The sequence below is a fragment of the Athene cunicularia genome (assembly GCF_003259725.1).
Source record: "Athene cunicularia isolate RWA chromosome 3 unlocalized genomic scaffold, athCun1 chr3_part1, whole genome shotgun sequence".
Classification (NCBI taxonomy): Eukaryota; Metazoa; Chordata; class Aves; order Strigiformes; family Strigidae; genus Athene; species Athene cunicularia.
The window spans coordinates 112,275,354-112,298,091 of NW_020799097.1; the positions used below are offsets into that span (position 1 = coordinate 112,275,354).

The 22,738-nt window shown below is 38.8% G+C and overlaps 1 protein-coding gene and 1 long non-coding RNA gene across 2 annotated transcripts in view; one reads left to right on the forward strand and one right to left on the reverse strand.

Moving 5' to 3' along the window:
* The window catches only part of RALGAPA2 (Ral GTPase activating protein catalytic alpha subunit 2), a 127,676-nt gene that overhangs the window by 69,311 nt on the left and 35,627 nt on the right, over positions 1 to 22,738 (forward strand). Inside the window, exons 37-38 of the mRNA XM_026844668.1 lie at positions 2,588 to 2,746; positions 8,050 to 8,177. Of these exons, the coding sequence (XP_026700469.1) occupies positions 2,588 to 2,746; positions 8,050 to 8,177 (287 nt within the window). The remainder of the gene's footprint in view (positions 1 to 2,587; positions 2,747 to 8,049; positions 8,178 to 22,738) is intronic.
* Positions 11,447 to 15,553, reverse strand: LOC113478887. Its single transcript, XR_003398154.1, has 2 exons — positions 14,799 to 15,553; positions 11,447 to 12,041 (listed from the first exon to the last, which is right to left on the reverse strand). It is a non-coding gene; the product is annotated as an uncharacterized LOC113478887 (long non-coding RNA).

A 22,738-nucleotide genomic window follows, 5' to 3' on the forward strand; every position in this document is an offset into this window, starting at 1 on the left:
GAAAATAGCAGCTGGTTTGTTGGTGGTGATAAGACTGTTATAATGTTTTTTTATCAGTGAAATGGATCTTCCAAGAACAAATTTCTTTATTAATACCAATTTTCTATTTGTAACACTGTATCTTAAAAATTCAATGATTAAGGATGTATGACTTGAAAATTATGTCAGGTAGTAACTCAAGCTTTAAAGTTTGTTACTAGCACAGGATGAAGATTTTAGCAAAGGTAGTAATTTATTATCACACAATATTTGTGAAGTTTTGAGCTCATAGCCATCACCACCTCTCTCAAGCACAGCAAGCCACAGTTGATCTAACTTCTCCCTCTTTACTGAATGTTGTTCTGTTGGATGTTGGATGATTAAACGTGTTTTGGGATTCTTCAGTACGAAAAGTATTTGAATACTATCCAAATAGTTCGTTGTGATTTTGAAAGGGTCTCTTAAGCAGTACTTGGACATATTTTTATTGCTGTTTTTATAGTGGTATGTGCTATTTATGACTTCAAAAGCAATAGGAGGCAAGGCAGGACAGAGCCTTTTCTTCACCGTTTGTTTTTGTAGAAAGAAGATTAGTGTTCAGTTTGTGAATTGCCCTGTGCGACTGCACAATTGCATCACCTTACAGAATTCTGTTTCCATATTTATTTGTTGGGCTTTTTAAAGCAGAGGTTGCTAAATACCGCCATTGTGGGCTTTCTCTATGTTGCAAAGCTAGTGCCAGAACTCGCTCTAGTATCAGAATGCGTTGAGTTCAGCCTGATAAATTGCTTACAAATACATTGCCGTTGGGCTGTTCTGAATACAGCTGGTGTGAGCTGGGTCCTTCCTTCGCTCAGCTTTCATAGAAAATTACAGCTCAGCTTGGGCTGTGTGTAGAATAGCCTTGCCAAACACTTAGACCCTCAGTATGTATAACCTGTTGTGCACCAAATCTTGTAGACAGACTGGTTTTTGGTTTTTTAAGGCGAAACTTTGCATCTTCCTGTTAATCACTTTTAAGGTGACCTGGCTGCATCTGTTCACAGAAAGTGAAATCAGGATTTTGTCATACATGTAAATTGCTGCTCATTTTATATTAATCAGTCTGTACTGTGATATTATCACCGTAAGTATTTTCTTGGGTGTTGCTTTATTTTTACTGAGCAGTTAAAATACAAGAGAATGCACAGAAATCAGGATGACCATGAGAACATTAATTTGTACTGATTTTTGTACATGTAAGAAAGAAGCTGTAGTAATAGTATTGTTAATGTTTCCATGTTTTTATAAAACACAGATGGTTTGTATTTTCTTCAAACAGAACTAAAATGTCTTTTATTCATAGGTGTAAATAAAATACAACTGTCTTCTATTTCATTTAAAATAAACTGGGAATCTATCTCACTCTATGAGCTTAGCTTTATTTTACTCTACTAGAGTATAAACTGTAAGCAAAGTTCATAGTTTTAACTTTTTGGTTCTCATAATGTGTTATGTTTTTGCCATGTTTCGCTTATAACTAGGGTACAGTTTGCCACCCAATATGTAGGAGTGTGAAAGTCTACTTTTTAAAGGTGCTGCCTGCTTCTGAAGAGATAAGATTCAGTGGTACAATATAGCCTGATACAAGGCATGTTGAGATTACTTGGTGGTTATTTACCAATGAAAATAGCTACCTTTTTTTGTTGTTTTGGTTTGGTGGTTTTTTTTTCCCCTGCACAGAGACAGTGAAGAAGGCAGAGCTACATTTTGGCTTCTTTGTTAGGTCTATTGTGCACATTGTTCCAAGGGCTAGCACCAAATTGCGGGGGGGTGGTGTTTTAAGCTTTAAGTGGGACTTAAATTCTCTTTATGCTTCAGGCTGGCATTCTGCATGTGGATTAAATTTTAACTTTAAAGCTTACAGTTGAAACTATTGTGTGTAGCTTGTACATGATTGCCAAATACTTTTTGCCATCTGTTAGATCACCTCCAGTTCCTCCGATAACAAAGCAAACACGCAGGCTTTCAGATGCATTTTGTATATGTCACATGTAAATTTTATCCATATTTTATGCTGCTCTGCTCCACATAAAAAGATAACTCCTACAGTATTTCCCATTCTTCTCTAATTCACATTGCCTGGCTATTTTGCTTACAATTTCAAACAAAAGTCCTCTTCAGACAGGGTCAGCAAGGAGATATTTATAATACAATAAATTCAGGAATAGTGGTTGATGAGGGAAAGTTTCTTGGCATCCTGAGTCAAGGCATTTCATATTTCTGTGACATCTACCTTTTTTATCTGGGTATGATAGTCTGTTGGCTAATGTTTTCTTCTAGTAATTCAGATTTCCATCTTAAATTATTGTAGGTAATGTACATTTACATATCGTGCTAATGGCTAGTTTGATAATTACTTAATTAAGCCATCAGACAACAATGTGTTCTGAATGAATCAAATTATTTAGCTGATCTTTTCATGAGCAACTGGAGAAAAACAATGTTTTAACTTTTTCTGTAATGAAATATTTCTACTATTGAGCATTGTAATTCAATTTGTAAGCCATGACCCCTCATAAACTGTTGTTATCACTCTGATTAATAAAGAGCCAATTTGCTGTTGCAGCTTCGTCACTTGGGAAATGATGAGGTTCACATCGTCTGGTCTGAACACACCAGGAACTACCGCAGAGGCATTATACCAACAGATTTTGGAGATGTTTTAATTGTTATTTATCCAATGAAGAATCACATGTTTTTCATAGAGATAATGAAGAAACCAGAGGTATGTTTTGACTGCTTTATTGGATCTATCATATGTGTTATGCAAGTGACCAACAGTTTTGTTGCTTAAATAAAGCTCAGTGGTATAGAGCTTGGTTGTTTTTTTTTTTTCAAGCAAATACAAAATACAGATTGTCCATCTCCGCTTAAAAGTATGGTGAACAATGAGCTCTTATTTAAAAACCAGAGTTATTAATCACAATTGAAATGGCTACAAGTTAATTTTATATTCATGTTTAGTGCTTAAAGAAATATTTCAGAATTCCTAACCTGTAGGAGTTACTGTACAAAGAACAATGTTTAAAATCATTGTGAATTTCCAATGTGAGGCAATAAAGGCAAAATAATAAAGATAGAAGTTCCTCATTTGCTATTAATTCACCCCATAGAGCTTGGTTACTGTTGTACGTATGGTACAGTGCATAACCTCACATGGTTTTGAGACCATCATCATAATCAGAATCAATGGGATGATGTAGGCATTGGATGTCCTTACATCAAACAAAGTATTTGAGGCTTAGTATTTTCTGTTTAGATCATTGTTATGCAATTACATTTTAGACATTTTTTTGCAATAATGATTGGGTGTTTTTGCAAAATGTCAGCTGTGTATGTATGTGCATCAGTGCATATGTATAAAAAAAGCTGCTTTAACAAATGCTTCTCTGGTACGTGATGGATGCAAAAATATATTAAAAATATACTTTATGAAAGTAATCAATGTGATAAACACCATTTCCCTTATATGAGGGACAATATTTGTCAAAAATAACCAGCCATGGAGAAATGCATACATCAGATGACATCTTTACCAGCAGTATACAATATTATGTTGTGAATGATGGAGCTATTATATATTAGCAACCAGCGGTTTGCCAGTAGACATTTCAAACTTGACAATTTTTTGTACACTGAAATAGTGGGTGGTTTTCTACAGCTGATTTTGAGCTCTGCAATTTACTACTTGGGAATTTTAGCTTTTAATATTCCACCAGGAAAATCAGGATTTAGTGTTATGAACATGCTTAAAAATTCTATGAACCAGTTGAGAAAAGCTATGTCATCTTACATATTAGTCAAAAATACCCAACGGGCAGAAAGAATAATAGCTAACTGGAAATTTAGTGTTATCCCTACGTTTAAAGTACAAACCATTACAATGTAATAAAATTAATCCAGACATTTCCAGGGCAAGTGTGGCTGACCTTTTGTTCACCAGCTACTGACCTCAGGGTGAATGAAAGAGGCTTGCAGAGAGAAATGTCTGTTGTTTGGCTTCAGTCCCTGGTATTTAAATTGCATTCCCTAATCAAATGAAAAGGCTGTCCTCTCTATCAGGTTACAGAATCCATGGCAACATTTGGCCTTTTATATACATAATGTTAGCCTTTTTGTTTGCATCTAAGTAGAGACACCTGGAGCAATGTTAACATTAACCGATTTAGCATTAATAGCTTCATTATATAAGAATTTCTGATCAGATAGCTGTTACTTTTGTTATATTGCTTCAGCTTGTATTGTTTTCATTTTTTATCTCCCTGCTTGGCAACCGGGCAATGATTTGCAAATTTTTTTTGTCTTGATTAATTAAGCAATATAATTATCAGGAACCGTGATGCAGTCTTTGCTCGACAAAGCTTCTGAGAGAAGACAATAGTAAGTCTGTTAGTGTGAATGCATTCCACGCGTCACAGATGCATGAGGATATTCTGAACAATGAGACGAAAAGCTGCCTGCAAAAGAGGACAAAGAATGCCAGGCAGACTCTACACACTGCACATACCGCCAGGGACATACTGCGGGTTCCCTGGGACACAGATGCCTCGTTAGATTGCAGCTAGTCATCAGAGATTAATTCTCAGCCATTTGGTACAATAATTTACCCATTCCCCACTCTTTTAACTAGTGCTGCTTGCTATAGAGAGGAAGTCTTTGTGCTCAAAAGGTTTATTTAACCTTGCCTAGTTTTACTGCGTACAACAGAAATAATTTTTTTTTTTCTTGGAAATTGTAATGAAGCAGGTGTTTGCAATGGGCTGAATATTAATTTTTGTTTCATGGATAAATTGCATTGACATTTGGGGGTACTCAAGGAAGGGGATATTTGCTTTTACTCTTTCTTTTTTTTTTTTTTTAATTGATTCCTGTCAAAGCATCAGATATTTTTTTTTGTAGCCATTCAAAACACTGTTTTCCTCAAATGGGTTTTAATATCAATTTACAGAAAAGTACTGAGCAGGGAGCATGTCCCTGTGCATTCAGTTGGTCTCCCCCCCTCAAACTCCTCCTTAAGGCAGAGCCCCCTACACAGATGGAAGCTGACGATATGCGAGTTCCATTGACTTTAATGACCCTCGGCATGGCCAGTAGATCTGCTCGGGAATTAATAATTCTGTGCTTTGTGTCCATGCGGGCGTATGGTCCGGCTGCATGCTCCTCGTACTGCCCCAGGCTCTGCGGACCCCTGCACCCTGCGGGGAGCAACGAGGCCTGCTGGCTCCACTGCTGCTGTGAGGCAGGACAGTGACGCCTTTGCAGCTCTCCAGAGGGTTAGTCCCACACATCGAAAAGCGATGAACCAGACTGGGAAAATACTGCACTTGGTTCTGGTTGCATATGCACAGCTCTTGTTTTTCTCTGGTAACGTAAAATCAGTTGCTGTCATACAAAGCCACTTCCATCCTTTGCATTATTTTCTTTTTCCATCTGCCACTGTACGCCAACTTTGTATTGCAAAAAATGTATACTTTTTGACAAAACATGTGCCTAGGACACAATTCTTGAAATAATCTGTTTATTTGAAACATGCTTGAAAAAAGCATCTTTCCCCAATTTCATGAAAGTCACTCCAGAGAGCCCCCACTTCATTCTTATCTCTGAGGACACAGTTGAAGGATGCCAAGGAGAACTCTCAGTTTCTGGGGTTCAGCTTGAATTAGCTTACTTTTCTGTTTACAAGGAGTTTTAGAATAAAATATGATTTATTGGAGTCTGACTATTAAACTTTCAGATAAAACAATTATTAAACTTTTTGTTTTAAAATGTCAGATTGGAGGGTTTTTTTGATAAATTTGCGGGAGAGTTCCCACTGAAAGATTTTATTTTATTTTTTTAAATGTGAGCATATGTATATATGTGTATGTATTTATATACAAACGCATTTATAAGGTCTATAAAATATACACTCTTTGTCTATGTTGTAAGTATGTAAATTCTGTAATACTGTGTTAAAAAAACCTGCCACATTGCATAGACTCTTGGTGGTTTTGAAACAGTGAAACAAAGTCCTGTAAGCAAAAATTGCTTGTCAAAAAGCCTGACAGTTAGTTTCCCTTTACAATAGCATATGTAAGTGCCAATCTGACTTTAAATATCTGGTGTTTGTGTGTTGGCATAATTTTCATACTAGTGTGTACTTAACCTCCTTACATATCAATATAGTTTTACATTATTTTTTAATCCTTTTGTCAGTACTTGTAAACAGAGTATGTGTTAAAAATTTTGCTTAGAAATGTTATAGCTTAAAGAGGAAGAACTTGGTGCTCTACAACATTATCATTTCGGTGGCACAGATTTTCTTCCTGTCACCTTTCTTTCCAACTGCCTAGATAGTAATGCTGTCATTAAAAAAAAAAAAAAAAAAAGGGGCAAAACCACTATGGAAACATTTTACACTAATCTGTTTTTTGAGGAGAGTGTGGGGAGGTGGTAATTATTTTAAGTAAAGGAATGACAAAATAACTGTTTGAAAAGACAGCTGTCATTTGCAGATGTTATATTAAAACCAAATTTCTTCTGTAATTCATTGCCACTTCTAATTAGAGGAATTCCCTAGATGCAGGGGATTTATATTATTCCCTTTGTCCATTTATTGAATGACTGTCACAGTCACCCACAAGCAGTTGCAGAAGAATAATAGAGTGTATTTATTTAGGTGATAAGCCTCTGTACAGATGGAAAAAATCCATAACTTAAATATTGATAATTACTGCTAGCTTCTGTTTAGGGTTTTGGTTGGTGGTTTTGTGGCATTTCTTTTTTCATTTTGAGTTTCTGAAAAGGAAATGAGTTTGAGTACTTCAAAATATTAAAATCTATTATACATGTAAACATTAAAATTTTCTGGCTTTGACATGGCAAAATCTGTTACATGTATGGAATTCTGGACATTTTCCACTTCTATAAAGTGTCTCTTTTACCTAGTATAGCCTTTTTCTGAAGAGCCATAGGTCACCAAATGACATTATATGGTGGTTTCCTCTGGGAGTAACCCTGAACAAACAGTGTTTGTAACACCTTGACATGCTACACTGGGATAGACCTGTTTGCTCCTGTCCCAGCCATGTTTACAGGGAACTGCCTCTGAGAGGTGGTAGTTTTCCACCATCTCCTCTAGGCTTTCCACAGGCCTCATTATCTTGGAACAGCTCTTCACACCACAGACACACACACACACACACACACACCCCCCTTCAGTGAAGTCCTTGGAAGGAGTTACAGAGGATTATTTGAAAACAAATAGTTCTCTGCAAAAACTCCTGCCAGTGTTGGATTCAGTCAGTGAATCAGGGTCTCCCACTGGGATGCAAGACAGAAAACAGCTCTTATTATCTACTCAAAAGGGAATATAGATTTCAAATTGATAGACTAACTTCATATGCATAACAAGCTCCTGTTTACCCAATTGAATATTCTGTGAAATGTGCATATACACGTAAAGTATACTGATGGCAATTATGGAAGATTATAAAACTTACATAAGAAATTGGGGGATTAATATCACATTGGAAGTTTTTGTGTGGAAAACAATGTAGTCGTACTGGTTTATGGCAAAATAATGTAATGGTCTTCTGTAGTGGATCTGATGGTTATTATTCCAAATGTGAACAATATAATGCAATATAGAGAATGTTGTGCTAGGAAAGGTACTGCCCGATTGACTGTGCTGACCTAGCTGGTGATGGCCCTGCAGCTACAGCCTGTGGAGGTGGTTTGTTTCTGTGTTCTTTTGCTGTACTTCGAGGAGTCTCTTCATGCCTGTGATCTAGAGAGGAGACCTCGAGCAAGCTAATGATTGTAACTGAATAACTTCACTGTCTAGAGCAGGGCAGTGTGGCACGTGCCTCCTCTTGCCTCCCTGGCACCTTTCTGAAGCAGCAGATGCCTTGCTGTGAGAATCCCCTCCCTGAGCTGGGCGTGTTGTTTCAGTTTGTGATTTTGGAAGTTGCTCTCATGATCTACACTAACCTTTCAGCTTCTGTTGACTCGGCTTTACATGTGTTGTTTTTATTTTGGGGTCTACAGGTGCCATTTTTTGGTCCTCTCTTCGATGGAGCAATCGTGACTTCAAAGCTGCTGCCAAGCCTCATATGTGCCACGTGCATCAATGCCAGCAGAGCCGTCAAGTCGCTCATCCCACTCTACCAGAGCTTGTATCCTTTCCTCCTGCTGGGGCAAAGCTCCCCTTGGTAGGGTTCTTACTTCTCAGTGTTTTTCTGCAGAGAGGTAAGCTTTAATGAAAATCCCTTCCTATTTGATTTTACAGGAAAAGGTCAAAGCTTTCTTCATGTCAAGCTCAATGTTTTCAGTCATTCACACCCAGTTGCCACCCATTGTTTTAAAAATAAGATTATAACATTACAAGAGTGTTCTCACCAATAACTTCAGTCTTGCTGGCATTGGACTTGGACCTGATGCTTTGAGCTGTAAATAATGATAATACCCTTTTTTTTTTTTTTTTATACGCTAATAGAAGTTATCTGCAGTGTGTATTAAGCTAACAGACGGCTCAGTTGTATTCTTATCTTATTCAAAGAAGTAGTCCAATTGACTTTACTTGGACTCATTGCATTAATAAGACAGATGGGATTTGGCCTCAGACATGGGTGTTTCGGTTCCCAAATTACAGTTTCATTCCAGCCATGTCTGTATTTGGGCATTTTCAGAACATATTTTCTAACGGTTGCTGGAATGCAGAAAGATGGTATGCTTCTCTGTGACAGGAATTGTAGCACAGGCTTTTATTCTTGTGTGATATACAGACTAACAGCATTATTACTGTTATTCTCATAATGCCATAATTACGCTAGAAACATTTTATAGTTTGTTTTGTTAATCATATCACTTATCTCAGGACCAACATTCACTGCACTTCATTTTCTTTGGGTAGCTTTTGATTTAGGTATTTTTCTAACCATATGACTTAGAGAAAGAGTTTGTAAATGCAATGTTTTGATCTTTGAAAGAACATTGTTTAATTAGTTTGAGACATGCATTTCTAAAATGCAAAATATCCTCAGAATGCTGGGGGCTTTTTTTAAAAAAAGGCTGAATTTTATCCCGTATACTTTGCTAAAGTAATCAGAAATTAAAAGTAGCATTGTCATTAAATAAATTTGTATTTTATTAACTTCATTGTGTACTCATTTTAAAACAAAGACAGTTGGTGGTTGTTGCATAAGCAGTTGAATGCAATACATCAGCTGCAAAGCTGTGGCAGTACCTAACAGATGATTCAAAATTTGCCAAGTTTTCCACTTTTGTCTCATGAGAGAAATCTAGCTAATTACTAAAATTCTTCTATGCAGAATTTAGCTTAATCCATCTGCTTCTGTAGTCAATGTATAACAATAAAATAACAGTGTAGTAAAATTAACATAAGTAACAGCAGTTACAGGAATGAAGAGACCTTGTTGCCTCTTACCACCATCCCAGCACTTTTCTCCCTGTCGGAGTCTCCTGTCTTAATCCTGCTCATCTTCTGGCTTTTAGCATTTTCTAAGCAAACAGCCCTCACCAGCCTACTGTGCTCCTGCTTTCCAATGGGGTCTCTCTCTCTGGGTCCCTCCTTGTCCCCAGGGAAACATGAGCAGCACAAATATGATAGCACATGTCACTTCTCAGCATATGTTTGAGGTCTAGCTGAAACAGCATCTGTCCCCGGATTCTTTTCTTCCTTTTTTGTGCCTGCTTTTGCACCAACGATATCTGTAGTGAATCAGCTGCCACTTGTCTGTTTGATAAATGAAAGTGGATTGAGATTCTGAAACTGGACAAAGACAATGTGGTGGGGAAGATCCCACCAGGATGAAACTGGAATTGGAGAGATAGTTATCCATAACTTTTACTATAGATAAAGAAACGCTTCTATATACTAAAATTCCTTATGAGCCAGAAATTGGAACGTAAATGTGTAGATGTGTAAAGACGGTGCTTGTACCTGTACAGTGCAGTAAGACTGCTTTGTAGCTCCCGAAGGGCGCATGCGCCATGAGTGACTCTGCTCTGGTGTCTGCTTTACTAACTGCTACGAGGAGAACAGGAGGAAAGCAGACCCAGCAATTCAAACAGTAAGTGAAAGACTGTAGTAACTTTGTCAGACTGGAGATGAAAGTAACTCAAAGGTGACATAACTCAAAATTTCAGTAGAAGGGAGAAATAAAGGCAGTAATCCTGGAAAAGTAACGGGTGATGTTTGGCAGCACATTAGATGTAACCTTGCCGTTCAGGTGAGTGCAGAAAAGCTTGTGTAAGGCAGAGCTGGGAGTGGTCTGCTGCTTCTGTTTGTCACACAGGTCCTGTTAAAAGTCAGCATCCATAATAAGGGTTAGTAACTAAACATTTTCTCAATTCAAGTGTGGTTAGAAATTGATTGAACGCTTCATCTGGTGTAAATGGCTCAATGGGGATGAGGCACTCAGTCTGTGGTGCTCATGTTGGGGCCATGGCAGGGTGTGAAATGCCTTGCCGGGTGCAGGGGAGCGAGGCCGGTCATGGTGCCCACGGGAAGCGCTGCTGGCGCGGGGTCGCGTGCCGGGGAGCTGGGGCAGCATCTTGCCAGCAGTGACAGCTGAAGTCACTTGTTGGGAAGTCTGTAAACTCCAGTTACAGCTGCACTTGTCAGGGGCTTTAAGGGAAGTGTAATCAGCCACAGAGATTAATTTGCATCTCAATTAGGAAAGAGTCAGGAGGAAGCATAGGGTCTGTTGCTGGAAGGTTGTGGAAGAAATCTCATCAGGCACAAAAGGCTCCCAAGTCTCGGTGCTCCAGTGAGTGGAGGACAATATCCGAGTCCGGTTTCCATGGGGACCAGGACCGCAGAGCCGCGGGAGAATCTCACTGTGCACACTGTAATCGCTTGGTCACGATGACATAAATTCCACTGTTGTACCCAAAAACATTTTTCTGTTGGAAATGTCTTTGAAAATGAGGAGGGTAACTATGGCAAACGACATCAGATGGTTTTTTAAAATCTATTTTTTTGTGTTTATGTAACTGTTTCTGTTTTAAGGAATTTATCAGGGCAAGAAAAATATTTATTAAAAATAATTAACTATATTTAAACTTTAGTTTAAAGCCATTCTGGCTACAAGTTCTTTATGTACATGCATGCAATGGTGTTACACAGGAGCAAAACCAGGGTACTTAACGCATAGCTCAGTTGTCTTTTGAATGGTTAAAGCTCAGTTGTCTCTGTAGCTGCTGCAATGTTTACATGGTCATGGGTGATTATACATTAGTATATGTTCAAAATAACCATTTTTTCAGGAGGGCATTCATTCTTGGTGCAATGAAGCATTGAGACTGAGCGGCTGCAGCCCATACTAATTGGTGCTCTCACCATCCTTAAGTAACTGTTGAGTGTGAGGTAATGTGTTTTAGCAGCCTCACCAGCCTGCTTTTTTCAGGCAATTTTTAAAAAAAATATGCCTGTGTGTTTTTCTGGAATCATAAACAGTAACATGGCTTAAATGGTATAAAACCAAGGAAGACTAATATTAAAATTTACTGAAATTGTTGTATAAAAATGTATGTATGCAAGTTTTTTGAGAGCATTAAAGCCACCTTTTTTATGTGCTGGGATTAGGGAAACAACTAATTTAATAGATTAGTTATTATGTATCAAAACGGAAGTTCCTCTTAATTAAGTCCAATTAAAGCAGAGGTTGCTAACAGTGTTTAAAGAGTAACATGAGTCTGTAAGCAGGGTGCCTTAAGAGATGAGAGCAGGGATGAAAAACATCACATTTGTAATTTGGTGCTTTGGTAATTGTCATTGGGTTGAGCAGGATCCCTGAAGCAAGGATCTGTTCTAGTTCCAGTGGTATTGAATATTTTTAAAAATGGTAGGTGCGATGATATGAAACTGCATCTTTATGCTCTCTTCCAGCTTACATAAAATTAGTTGTACGCTGGAAAGGATTTTTGAACACTTGTACATTCTGGAGTTCCAGTCACCTTAAGCTGCAGTAGTGCAGCTTATCTTTGGGAGCTGGTTTTATCTGTAAAGAGAAATACTGGAGGGGGGAAGGGAAGGGGGAACAGGGTTTGTATTTAAGTCTTTATTATGGATCTGGTTTACAGCTGCTGTTTAAATTGACAGTTTTTAAGCTCAGGTGCTAGTAAACCTCCGGAAATGAAAATATAGCTAAGTCTGAAGCTGTCAGGAACTTTGGTTGGCCCATGATTTAATGTTGGTTTCCAAAAAGACTTTGGGATTTGGGGATAGTGATGTCAGAGCAAAAAGGTCCCCTTAGAATGCATAGGTAAATGCTGTTTTGATTACCCAGAGACCAGATTGTCTTTAAAAATGGAGTAATTTCCTTGATCCTATTATTGTTTAGAGATTTGTAAGCTGGTCTCAGGTTTTACTTATGACATTTCCTAACCAGCAGGATGCTTATTCTTTCCCATCTCACATGTTTCATAATAACAATAGAGGTAAACATTCTGGATTATTATATCTTTTACCATCATATTTAAAAAAAAAAAAAAAAAGTGTAGTGCAAAATTATCTTTGCAGTTGTTCTTTAAATCACATTGACTGAAAAATTGTGCCAGACCTAGTTTGTTTTAGAAAAATGTATAAGGATAAGGTGGAGCAAAGCTTTCTGAGCCTTTTCACCTGCTTGGTAACTGGAAAGAAAAGCCTCTCAGTTTGAAAAATGGCCACAGTGATGAAGAGGGAACTTTGGTGAATTGCCATCATGATCTGTGAAGTGGTCCCATCTACCTAAACTTAAACGTCTGTGTCTCGGTTTCTCCACTCTTTCACTGAAAAAAGCTTCTTTTTAATTGAAAAATTATTTTGATGTTATTTGTAGTGTCTTACCACTTTTTTTTTTTTTTCCACCATGACAAATAACTACTGTACTTCCAGTCGTACCTGGTCTTACTAACTGAATTTGAAGAAAAGTAGGAGAGATTCTGACGTGTCTGAAATGTTACCCTAGCCTTCGACCAGCTTTTTGTGAGCAACCTACTGGAGGGTGTAAAATGTCCCTATGTGCAAGCACCACTTGGCTTCTTTCCTGCATTCTTTGCTAGTTTCTCATACTCTTTGAATTATTTTCTTAGCAATTTAAGACACATATCTTCCTGTGAGTAAGTCGGGAGTTAGTTCATGTTGGGGTTTAGTGAGAATTAACATGTTTGTTATAAAATTATCTTTTCAAGCCATCTCACTTTTAGGATAAATTGGTTTGTTTTTATGGAAAGAAAAGGGGGTTGTTCTTATTCTGCCTGTTGATTCCTGCATATTTTTCATACTTTTCTATAGCATCTTGATTAACGTACAGTGCTATGTTACCCTACAAGAGAAGAAGATATAACTGATGAGGCAGGCATACAGACTTGTGTCTGTCAGCCACTATTTTTGCTATTGAAACTGTCCATTTCAGGTAGCTGTGCAAGTGCTCTTGGAGATGTAATCCTAACAAATCTCTAATATAAACTGTGCTGCTTCTGCCTTTTTCATTAATATAAATAGAATTATATAAGGGCTGACCTAAATAGTCTGGGAAGAAGAGAAAAATTACCCCAGTGACAGTATTGTTTACAAAGTTATGTGCATTATTTGTTGCTCATTTAAAGACAAAACTTGAAGGTAAGAGTTTTAAATTCTTAAGTTTATTGTGGATATTTATAATACTTTGTTGCAATGTAATGCATCTGTGCATTAGACACCCAAGGTGTCTGTGCATTAGAACAGCAACAACAAAAAGGCACGATGAGGATGCATATGCTTTACATAGTATCTGAGCACTGGATGTCACCATTTCCCTGCTTACAATTTGCGATCCTGTTTGTGGCCCAGAATAAAACAGAGCCCTTTGGAGAAGTAATTTGATACATGAATAACTCTTAAAGATTTATCCACTGTAATGAATATGGTATGCCTACTTAACTATACCAAATAAGTAGTTCATTAGGATAAAATCAAAAGACAGTCTAAATACATAACAAGAAAAGGTATCCATAACTTTAATTCATTATATTGCTTGCATCGAGATATTAACACATCTACTATATATTAGTATGTCATGTCTGGAATCCAGAAGATTAAGCAAAGAACATCAACTTTGAGTTCTGAATTAATTCCTTTTGTTGGTTTAATCCAATTTCTGATTGACTTAATGTAGAGCCACTGATCTGCTTACCTGCTTTGTCAGAGACTAAAAAAGAGAGATATTTGCTATAATGGACTTCATTGTGTGAATAACTGTCATATATTTTGTAGGTGCACATAATGTCAGATGTCTGAAAACACATCTTGCCTAACTTTCACAATGTCCTTTGAGCTTGCATTTAGAACTCTACTTGTGTTATAAAGGGGCATTTGATCATACCGTGAAAATAGAACAGAAAGCCTGTTACTCTTTTAAGAGGAGGGTTCACAATTTGTTCCCTTTATTTCATCCTAAGTTGTTATGCCCTCAAGCTGTATAGATGCTATTAGAAATTACTATAAAATTCTAGAGCATGTGTCACAGGAGCTGTGACAATTTATATGACATGGCATCTGACAGTTTTCTGCCGAAGTGATCGGTTCTGGCTTGCAGGAGTGTCTGTCTGTAGTCAGTCCTCTGCTGCTTTGTCTGTGGAGAGCAGCAGGTTTGACTTGCTGTCCTTCACTTTTCTGGTGGTTGCTGTAACCAGCCCTCGCATGAGGGTTTGAGTTTCAGACAGAAGTATTTGGTCCCGTCGCAGCAGTCTCTGAGGGATGTTGGTGAACGTGGCAGTGACTGTACGAGGTGGTGTAAAGCAGCACTGACCTTCATTCTGCAGCGCAGCTCCCCGTTGGAGTGGATCGATGGCTGGACTGTCTGCCTCTGCGGCTGCCTTCCCTCCTCGCAGCGAGAACCTTCTCCAGGCAGCGATCGATGCCTCTAATCTGCTCCAGCCTGTAATAAGTCATGCGAGGCAAAGCTTTTAGGTGGCATTACATGGGATTGTGGAGGCGGCTCTTCAGCTCTTATTCATAGTGCTTTTCATAGACTTGCAGAGAAATCTACTGCATCCTGCTTGTGAATATATAAAGAGTATATAATGCTTCTGTGGATTTAAACTTCACATGCTGCTGAATGGTGTATGGACACAGTGGTTTTAAATTTCTGTATTTTTCTGCGTGCATGTGTACATACCTGTCCCTGTCCACAGTCTCTTGTTAGACACACATCTGGTATATACGTTACTGTGAGCTGCTGGCGAGCGTCACCGTTTCACACAAGGCAAAGGATGCTGCAGTGAAGTTTGCATGTTAACAATACAACTTAGTTTTCTGCTGTAACATGGGGCATCATTATTTTTCTCTATGGCTGAAGCTGTAAAGATCACTGAGGGTTGTTGAGAAAGTCCCAAGCTAATTCTGTAGCAGTTTTAAATGGCACTAACTGCTGCCTCTCCTGATGATGATCTCTGTGCAGCAACTGTACACTTCAGTAAGAGTAAATAAACCCCAACAGTTTTAAAGGCTTTTATTTGCTGGGTGCTTTAATCGGTAGTTTAGAACCTGTGGTTAAGTGATGTCATGAATGTAATGGGTTTTTTTAAATTCACTGTGTGATATATGTCAGAAATAGGAAGAAAACCAAACACAAACTCAGTTTTGGATTTGCTAAACGATGTACCCGTGCACTGATGGAAAACAAGATTTTGAAAATACACAGCCATACCTCTTTAGCCCCTATTAAAGACTTGGAAAGTCATGATCTTGCTGGAAATAGTATAGTATGTAAAATATGAGCAGTGGATCAGGATTGGGAGTTGGAAATTTGAATCCTAACTCGCCTCTGCTATGAAAAAGCTGCTGCTTTGGATGAAACATTTGGTTTCTTTATTTCTTCACCAGTAATATTTTATTTGTTTATGAATAGCAGGAAAGGGGTATTTTTATTTAAGTGCCACTTTAAACTTTTGTCCTAGTGCTGAATCAACCTGAGTGGTGCAAAAGGGTTTGTGTACTACTGTTGCTCTTAAACATTACTCCCAGCAGTCTTATCCAGTTTAAATCTGTAAAAGTGCAGTGTAGTTCCTTGTGTACTCACAAGAAAAATACAGTAGATTTCTCTGCCAGTCTGTGAAGAGCACCATGAGCAAGTGCTGAAGAGGGAAATGTATAGATTCTGAGGCTTGTACTGACTGGCCAATAGCTAGAAGGTATTCACGGGGTCCCTAACTGGGTGCTTATAGCAGCCTGACACTGGCCACTCATCTCTCTTTTAACTGCAGTCTGCCAGCTTTGGTGGCATTGCCCATGAAATACCTAGTTTGGACCAGCTGGTAGCAATCAGAGTGTTCCTGTTGTTCTCCGTAAAAATCAAACAAGTTTATTAAAAGTGTGGTTTTGTTAATGTAATCGTGCCCTACCCAAAGGGCTTCCGTGGAGGTCTGTTATGGAAGTCTGCCCTTCAATTTAACTTTCAATAACAAACATCGAGTCAGTGTGGTATATAGGTTTTTGATTTATAACTAACTAGTAAATGTACCTTTCATAGTAAGGTGGGAACTCAAGCTCCCACTCCCTTCAAGAAAGATATACAGAGGTCCAAACACCTATCACTTGGGGTTTTGTGGTTTACGTTTTCTGTTGTATTAGACAAAGAACCTCTAAATTGTGTTTAATAAGAGGCTCTCTTTAAAGTTTGACAGAAGCAAAATTGATATATTCAGATAACTACTAAGTATAACATTCAATTTTAGTTGTGGTTTTTGTTTTGGTTTTTTTTTTTTGGTGGGGTGTTTTTTTCACTTACACACCAGAGAAATTAAAGGGGTGTGTGTTCTTTGTATTTTCAAAGTAAGTTTTGATGATTTCGATGTTCTGTCCCTATTAACTTTGAAGGGATTTATGTAGCTAAAACCTCCGTTGTATCTTTTGGAAACTTGCTTCTGAATGTTCACTTGCACTTTGGATTTCCTAGGGTTATTTTTGTTTGGCTTTTGTCACAAATGGGTGGGGGGAAAAAAAAAAAAAAAAAGTAGTGTTTTATCTGAACGGGCTTTAATTCAGGCTGTGCCATCCTCACGCAGACAAAACGCGCATGGGGCGAAATGCACGCTGGAGCCAGACTGAGGGTTGTCTCCTTGGGCCGCTTGCCGCGTTGCTGGCAGGAATAAAGATGACATTTGAGCAGAGCAAGGCCCCCGGCCCCGAGCCCTCGCCGTGGCGCTGGGGAGACCGGTGGGCGCAGGGGAGCAGCGGCAGTGTGGTTTCGAGGAGCGCGCTAAAATCTCCGCAGCCTGGGCCGCGTGGGGCCCGACAGCACTGGGGTCGATCTGCTCCGCGGCGGGCTTTGTGCGCGCTCGCCGGCTCATTAGCATGCTGGCTCGCTGCCGCCGCTGCGGCGCGCTGGCCCTGCTAGCTCTGCTAGCCCTGCTAGCTCTGCTAGCTTACCAGCTGTTCCTGCTGCTCTCGACAATGTCCAGCGTGTTCGGATCACCGGGTTCCTGCGCTCGCCGCCGCGCGCAGACAGCCTTTCCGCTGGGGATGCCCACGTGGCCGCCCGTCAGCCGCGGCACCGCATAAAGTAGCAGGCCCTCGCATGGCATATGGTGTCTGGATTCATACAAGATGCAAAACTATTCCGCCGCTAATGCACAATGACTCATAGCATTGCTAATTTTTCTAACAAAAGCCCACTTCCACACCCACACTTTTAACCCCTCAGGCTAAAAAGCCTCTTCTTTAGTTTCAAAGCCTTGGAAATGTAAGGAGGTGGCTTCTGGATCAATATATGAAACCCTATATTTATTTAAAGCATATGCAAGTTCTAACGCTTACTTTAAATTTCGGTAAAACGCTGTTTTCAAATAACTGCTCTAACATGCTGTATTTTTTTTTGTTTCAAAGTATATTCATTGTCGGATGTTGGGAATTTTTAATTTTTTGCTAGTTAACGTATCACAAAAGTAGTCAGAAGTCAGCATAGATAATAAAAAGTTATTTGAGAGAGAATCAAAGCAGTGTGGCTAGTAGATCTACAAGGATGGTATATTACAGCATGACTTACCAAGCCGCTTATTGTAAGAAGCTTGCAACATCTAGTTATCTTTCCTATATACTCGCTCTTTGGGGAGAAAAATAACACGCTTTCCAACTAGAGGGAGCTGCTGGTATCACTGATGCTGATTCTTAACCTTCCAGTCTTAATTCCTTTGTGCAGAACGTACAGCAATCATTTCTACGTTTTAATAAAATTAGGTTAAATTACCGCGAGTAATTTAGATTAAAGGGATGTGTCTTAATTTTTACAGTGTAATCATCAAATTAAACCGCAAAATTCGGAGAAAACTAAAGCACATCCTGGTTGCATGGCACACGGGTACTCTGCATGAATGTGGAATTATATAGGTCATGAAAGGACTCGTTAGACGAGAGAGTGAAAAGCTGAGGCTTGCTTACTGTTGTTACGAGACAAAAAGCATAAGGAAAGTATGAGCAGTAGGGAATGGAGCGGGCAGCACGGCAGGATGCTCCCCACTCCCTCCATTGCAACAAAGGAACAAAGAGACCTGCGGTGAAAGATGAAGGTGGCCGAGCTTGGTGGTTTGGGCTCCCCGTGAGCAACTTGTTACAGGGAACCCCTGCAGACTGTGCTTCAGCAAGGCTAATGCTCCTATGGGGAATGTTTTTAAGGAGAAGTCCTGGCTTCAGAAGGTCTTTACTGGGGGACAGTTTGAGAGCTTTTGTAGGACTGGTGACTCCACAGTGGCCTGCAGTGGGCTTCCCAACGGGTCTGGCATGATGCACCATGTCTTTGCTATGGCCGAAGCCCAGGTGCTGACCTTGGAAACTGCAGTTTTGATCCAGCAAGGTGGTTCCTGAGTCCCTGGAACCATGTGTTCGCCTCTCCACGAGTGGTGAGATGGCACAAAGATGCAGAAGGACCAGCTAGATGTGCACGTGGGCGTTTTCATGAGCGTGTCCCCAACAATCTGGGCATTTGCGTTAATACAAATGTGTCATCAACAATATAGGTTTACATCATTCTTCAAACTTTTCCTCTTTTTCTTTGTTAAAGAAAACCTGACTTTGGTACATGTTTTTCACACTCATACATGCTGCAATCACTTCATTCAAAAGTTAAGAAATCATTTTCTAAACAGAAAAATGTTTTTAGATTTAGCTTTGAATTTTCTTAATTGCTTTGCTTTCGTCATAGTAAAGAATGAGCTGCTGAGTTCAGTGTGCACCATGCTTTGAGGATAAACTGACCAATTTTGTGCATCTGATACTAAGAGGATGAGGTGCATGATTTTTGTGCCTAGTATATCAAAGCTACTTTAATGTGTAGCACCGTAATCTTCTATCACTCTACATGTGCTTGGAAAACTTTTAAAGCCATCCTGTTACTGAGGACTTTTTTTATTAGGTTGGGGACATAAATATGGAGACAGCAAGAGAGAGGAATAGGAGAAAGCTACTTTTTCATAGTGGGTTTATTGGATGGCGTATTTAATTTGTATTTTTTCTTTCCTCAGTATCATACTTTTGTGTGTATTTCACAGTAAGATTAACTGTCAGGGTTCTAGTGTATAAACAGGAGCAGATGGCTTTTAATGATTTCTTAAATCTAATGCTGAGTAACAACCTAGTACATGTACAGCGCTCTGTTTAGAAAAAAAAAAATCTCAGTTCATGTGCTGTTTTTCACTACTTTCTCTGAATTGGTCTGGGCTGGGGTTTTTTTGGGAACTTGTAACTGTAACTTCTGAACAGCTAGATGTATTGTACCTATTTAGGATTATCCATCTCATTTATTTTCACCCATGTAACAACGTGGATGATCTTATAAAACCTTGCTAGCCTATAGTTTGTTAGCATCCTTAAATAAAATAGGCCTTCTCCTGCCTACCTTTCAGCTGTGCCAAGGAGTGTTGTTCAAGTAGCAGTTATTTCACTTGGAAATCTTAAGTGTTATCATTGTAACAAGCAAACGTGGGGTTAGCTCTGTTTTTCATTACTGCAAAGTCTTGATACCAAAAATGCAGCATCTTAGAAGTAATTAAAATTTAGAAAATAACCTCAAGCTAGCATGCAGTTTTCTTGTTCTCTTCTTCCTGAAAGATCTTACCTTAGCTTGTGCTGTACCTGTGACTCTAATTCACTTCATGGTACTGAAAATTGACTTCTAGAGTTTCTAAGGGCTGTATCTGCCAGACTAACACTGTTCAGGAGATTAAAGTGTGGCCATACAGAGACAGTGATAAAAGTATAGAGCTGTTATTTTAGTAAACGAGCACTGAAGCTGGTGTTCAGAGACTTCACATACCGTAAGTGAACTTCCTTTACTATGAATTTCTGTCTCCATCTTTCCACCTTTTTCTCTCCACTGTCAGCATCTATTGCAGCTGGGAAATTCAAGGCTCCATAAATGCTGTTTCCCAAAGACGGCTCCAGTGTTAAGAAATGGAAGTGCCTGGGGTTATTTTTCTGCCCTTAATTTTAAAATAAAACTCTGTTATTTAAAGGCTTGGAGTTGTAGGAATAGCAGTTACACCCACACACAGTCAGTCTGACTAACCTCAACCACACAGTTTCCCACATAGCTGCATTTTCTAATTGCACTGGTTTTAAACAGCCTCTGTACCCAATGTTTGACACATCCATTTCATGATGAAGATAAAAAGAAACATTGGTGTCTTTATTTTCAACAACATATTTAATGTGTGACAAAGGGTTCCTGTTCTCTTCGTTTCTGTAACTGGTTATTTTTCAGATCACTGCCTTGTTTGCTTTGCTGTTGCTAACCCTTTAGATTAGTGCCCTGCACTCTCCTATGGCTAATCAATACTCCAGGATGTCAGAGGGGGACGGTGCAACCCTTATAGTTAAATCACTGAGTGTTTTTACGGGGTTGGCAGTAGAGAGGAATTGTTCCAATCCAGAAGAACTTGTTTAATTCAGAAACGTTGTCTTTATAGGCTTTCGCAGACCCTGTTGGTTTTTGTACTCCCGTGTTTTATGACTTGTTGCCATGATAATTCAGCTCATCTTACAGGTTTCTCTAATTGTGATTGATGTGTAATCATTCATTTTATTGAACCTCATTAAGGTCTGTGAACCTCTGTACCAACTTACAGTAATTAGAGCCCAGATAGCCATTCCATCTGTTCACAAGCACTGTTTAATTAATGAACTTTTAACGTGTTCTTTGCCTTGTAAAAGCCCTTAGTATTCTCAAGTTGTTGAACAGGATTTGCATGCCAGCATTTCCTTTTTTTTTTTTTTCCTAAATACCACAGCAACATGCATTTTGGAATCCCCAAAAGTCAACACACGAAGTAGTGGGACCTCAGAAAGCGAAGCAGAGGGATTTTACTTTTAGTTTCAATTCTTCCTATCAGTTACAATATCTGTAAAACTGGTGGTTACAGTGGATCACATGGACTTCAGTATTCTTTCTAATGCTCAAACCAACAATTTTTAATCTTCCCTTGTATCACTGAAGAAGATAGAGAGACCAGTAAACAAAATGTTTCCTTTTACCACTTATTGGAAGAACATGAGAAATACAATGCATGCAGACACACATTTTTCTCCCCTTGTATTTAATCTTTTTGTTACATTTAGAGCATCAGGACTGAGACAGCTTTGTTAGTTTTTTGTCGCATTCAGTATAATGAGATTTTAGGGTGGAGCAGAATCTGCCAGTGCTGCTGGAGTTATCATAGAGGCTATTGCAGTAATGGTCCAGACTTGTGAGAAAACAGTAGGACAGAAGTTTCTAAATATGTTAAATGTTTCTGGTGCTTTACCTCTGTACATTTTGAAGTACCATGCTGAGTCAATGACTTATGCAGAATTAATAAATAGCTTCATTTTTTAAAAATGAACATAAAATTAGAAGAGGCAATATTTCAAGAGTGTCAGGATTTTCAAGAAAGACGTATATACTAAGACTGTATAGTCAAATAGTTGTGCTGACTGTGAATGTCAAATTACTGTCGTGACTGACTTTGGAGCTAGAAAGATTAGTAGAGGAGAAAAAGGACACTTTTTCCTAGGGTGTTTTTTCATTCATGATCTGTTGCTGGGTTTTATATATGGCACAGTATTGTAGTACTGTAGTTGTGCTTTACCTAATTTGGATTGATCTGTGTTTACCTTAAATATTCAGGACAAGAATTAAGTCATACTACTCAACTGCCTCAAAATCCTTTTCAGCATCCAAAGGCAGACCATCTGTCTGGTCCAGTCATTCTTCCCTCCCCCAGTATGCATTTTAGCCAGTTCTTTGAGTAAGGCTGTATCCTGGAAAAGCAAAATATGAAGTGAAATAAAAGTCCCAATTGGGTATGGGGCTGAACCCACCATGTTTAGGAAAGTTTACCATATTGCTTGCCTTGTAAATTTCAGATGTTATTTGCAAAATAAATGTAAAGAGCCCTCGGTTTTTGTTGTACCTTCCTTCAGTGTGCTGTTCTGTGGCATCGGAGGTATCTAAGATGAAGCACTGGCAAATTTTTCTGTTGTGACAGTTCTCGGCCATGTTAATCTTTTGTCACGGGTTTTCCTCATGCCATTGTCCTTTTTTGGACCAATTCTAACATAAATGTCGAGTGTTTTTATTGACCTGAAAGAGATACTTCCAAAATGGTTATTTTTAATTTTTTTTTTTCCCCAATTTTTCCATATGCTAACCCATCCTCTCACTGCTGACCCCACACTTTTAACAGTCCATTTAGGTGAATCTAACTGTGGTCCACTGCT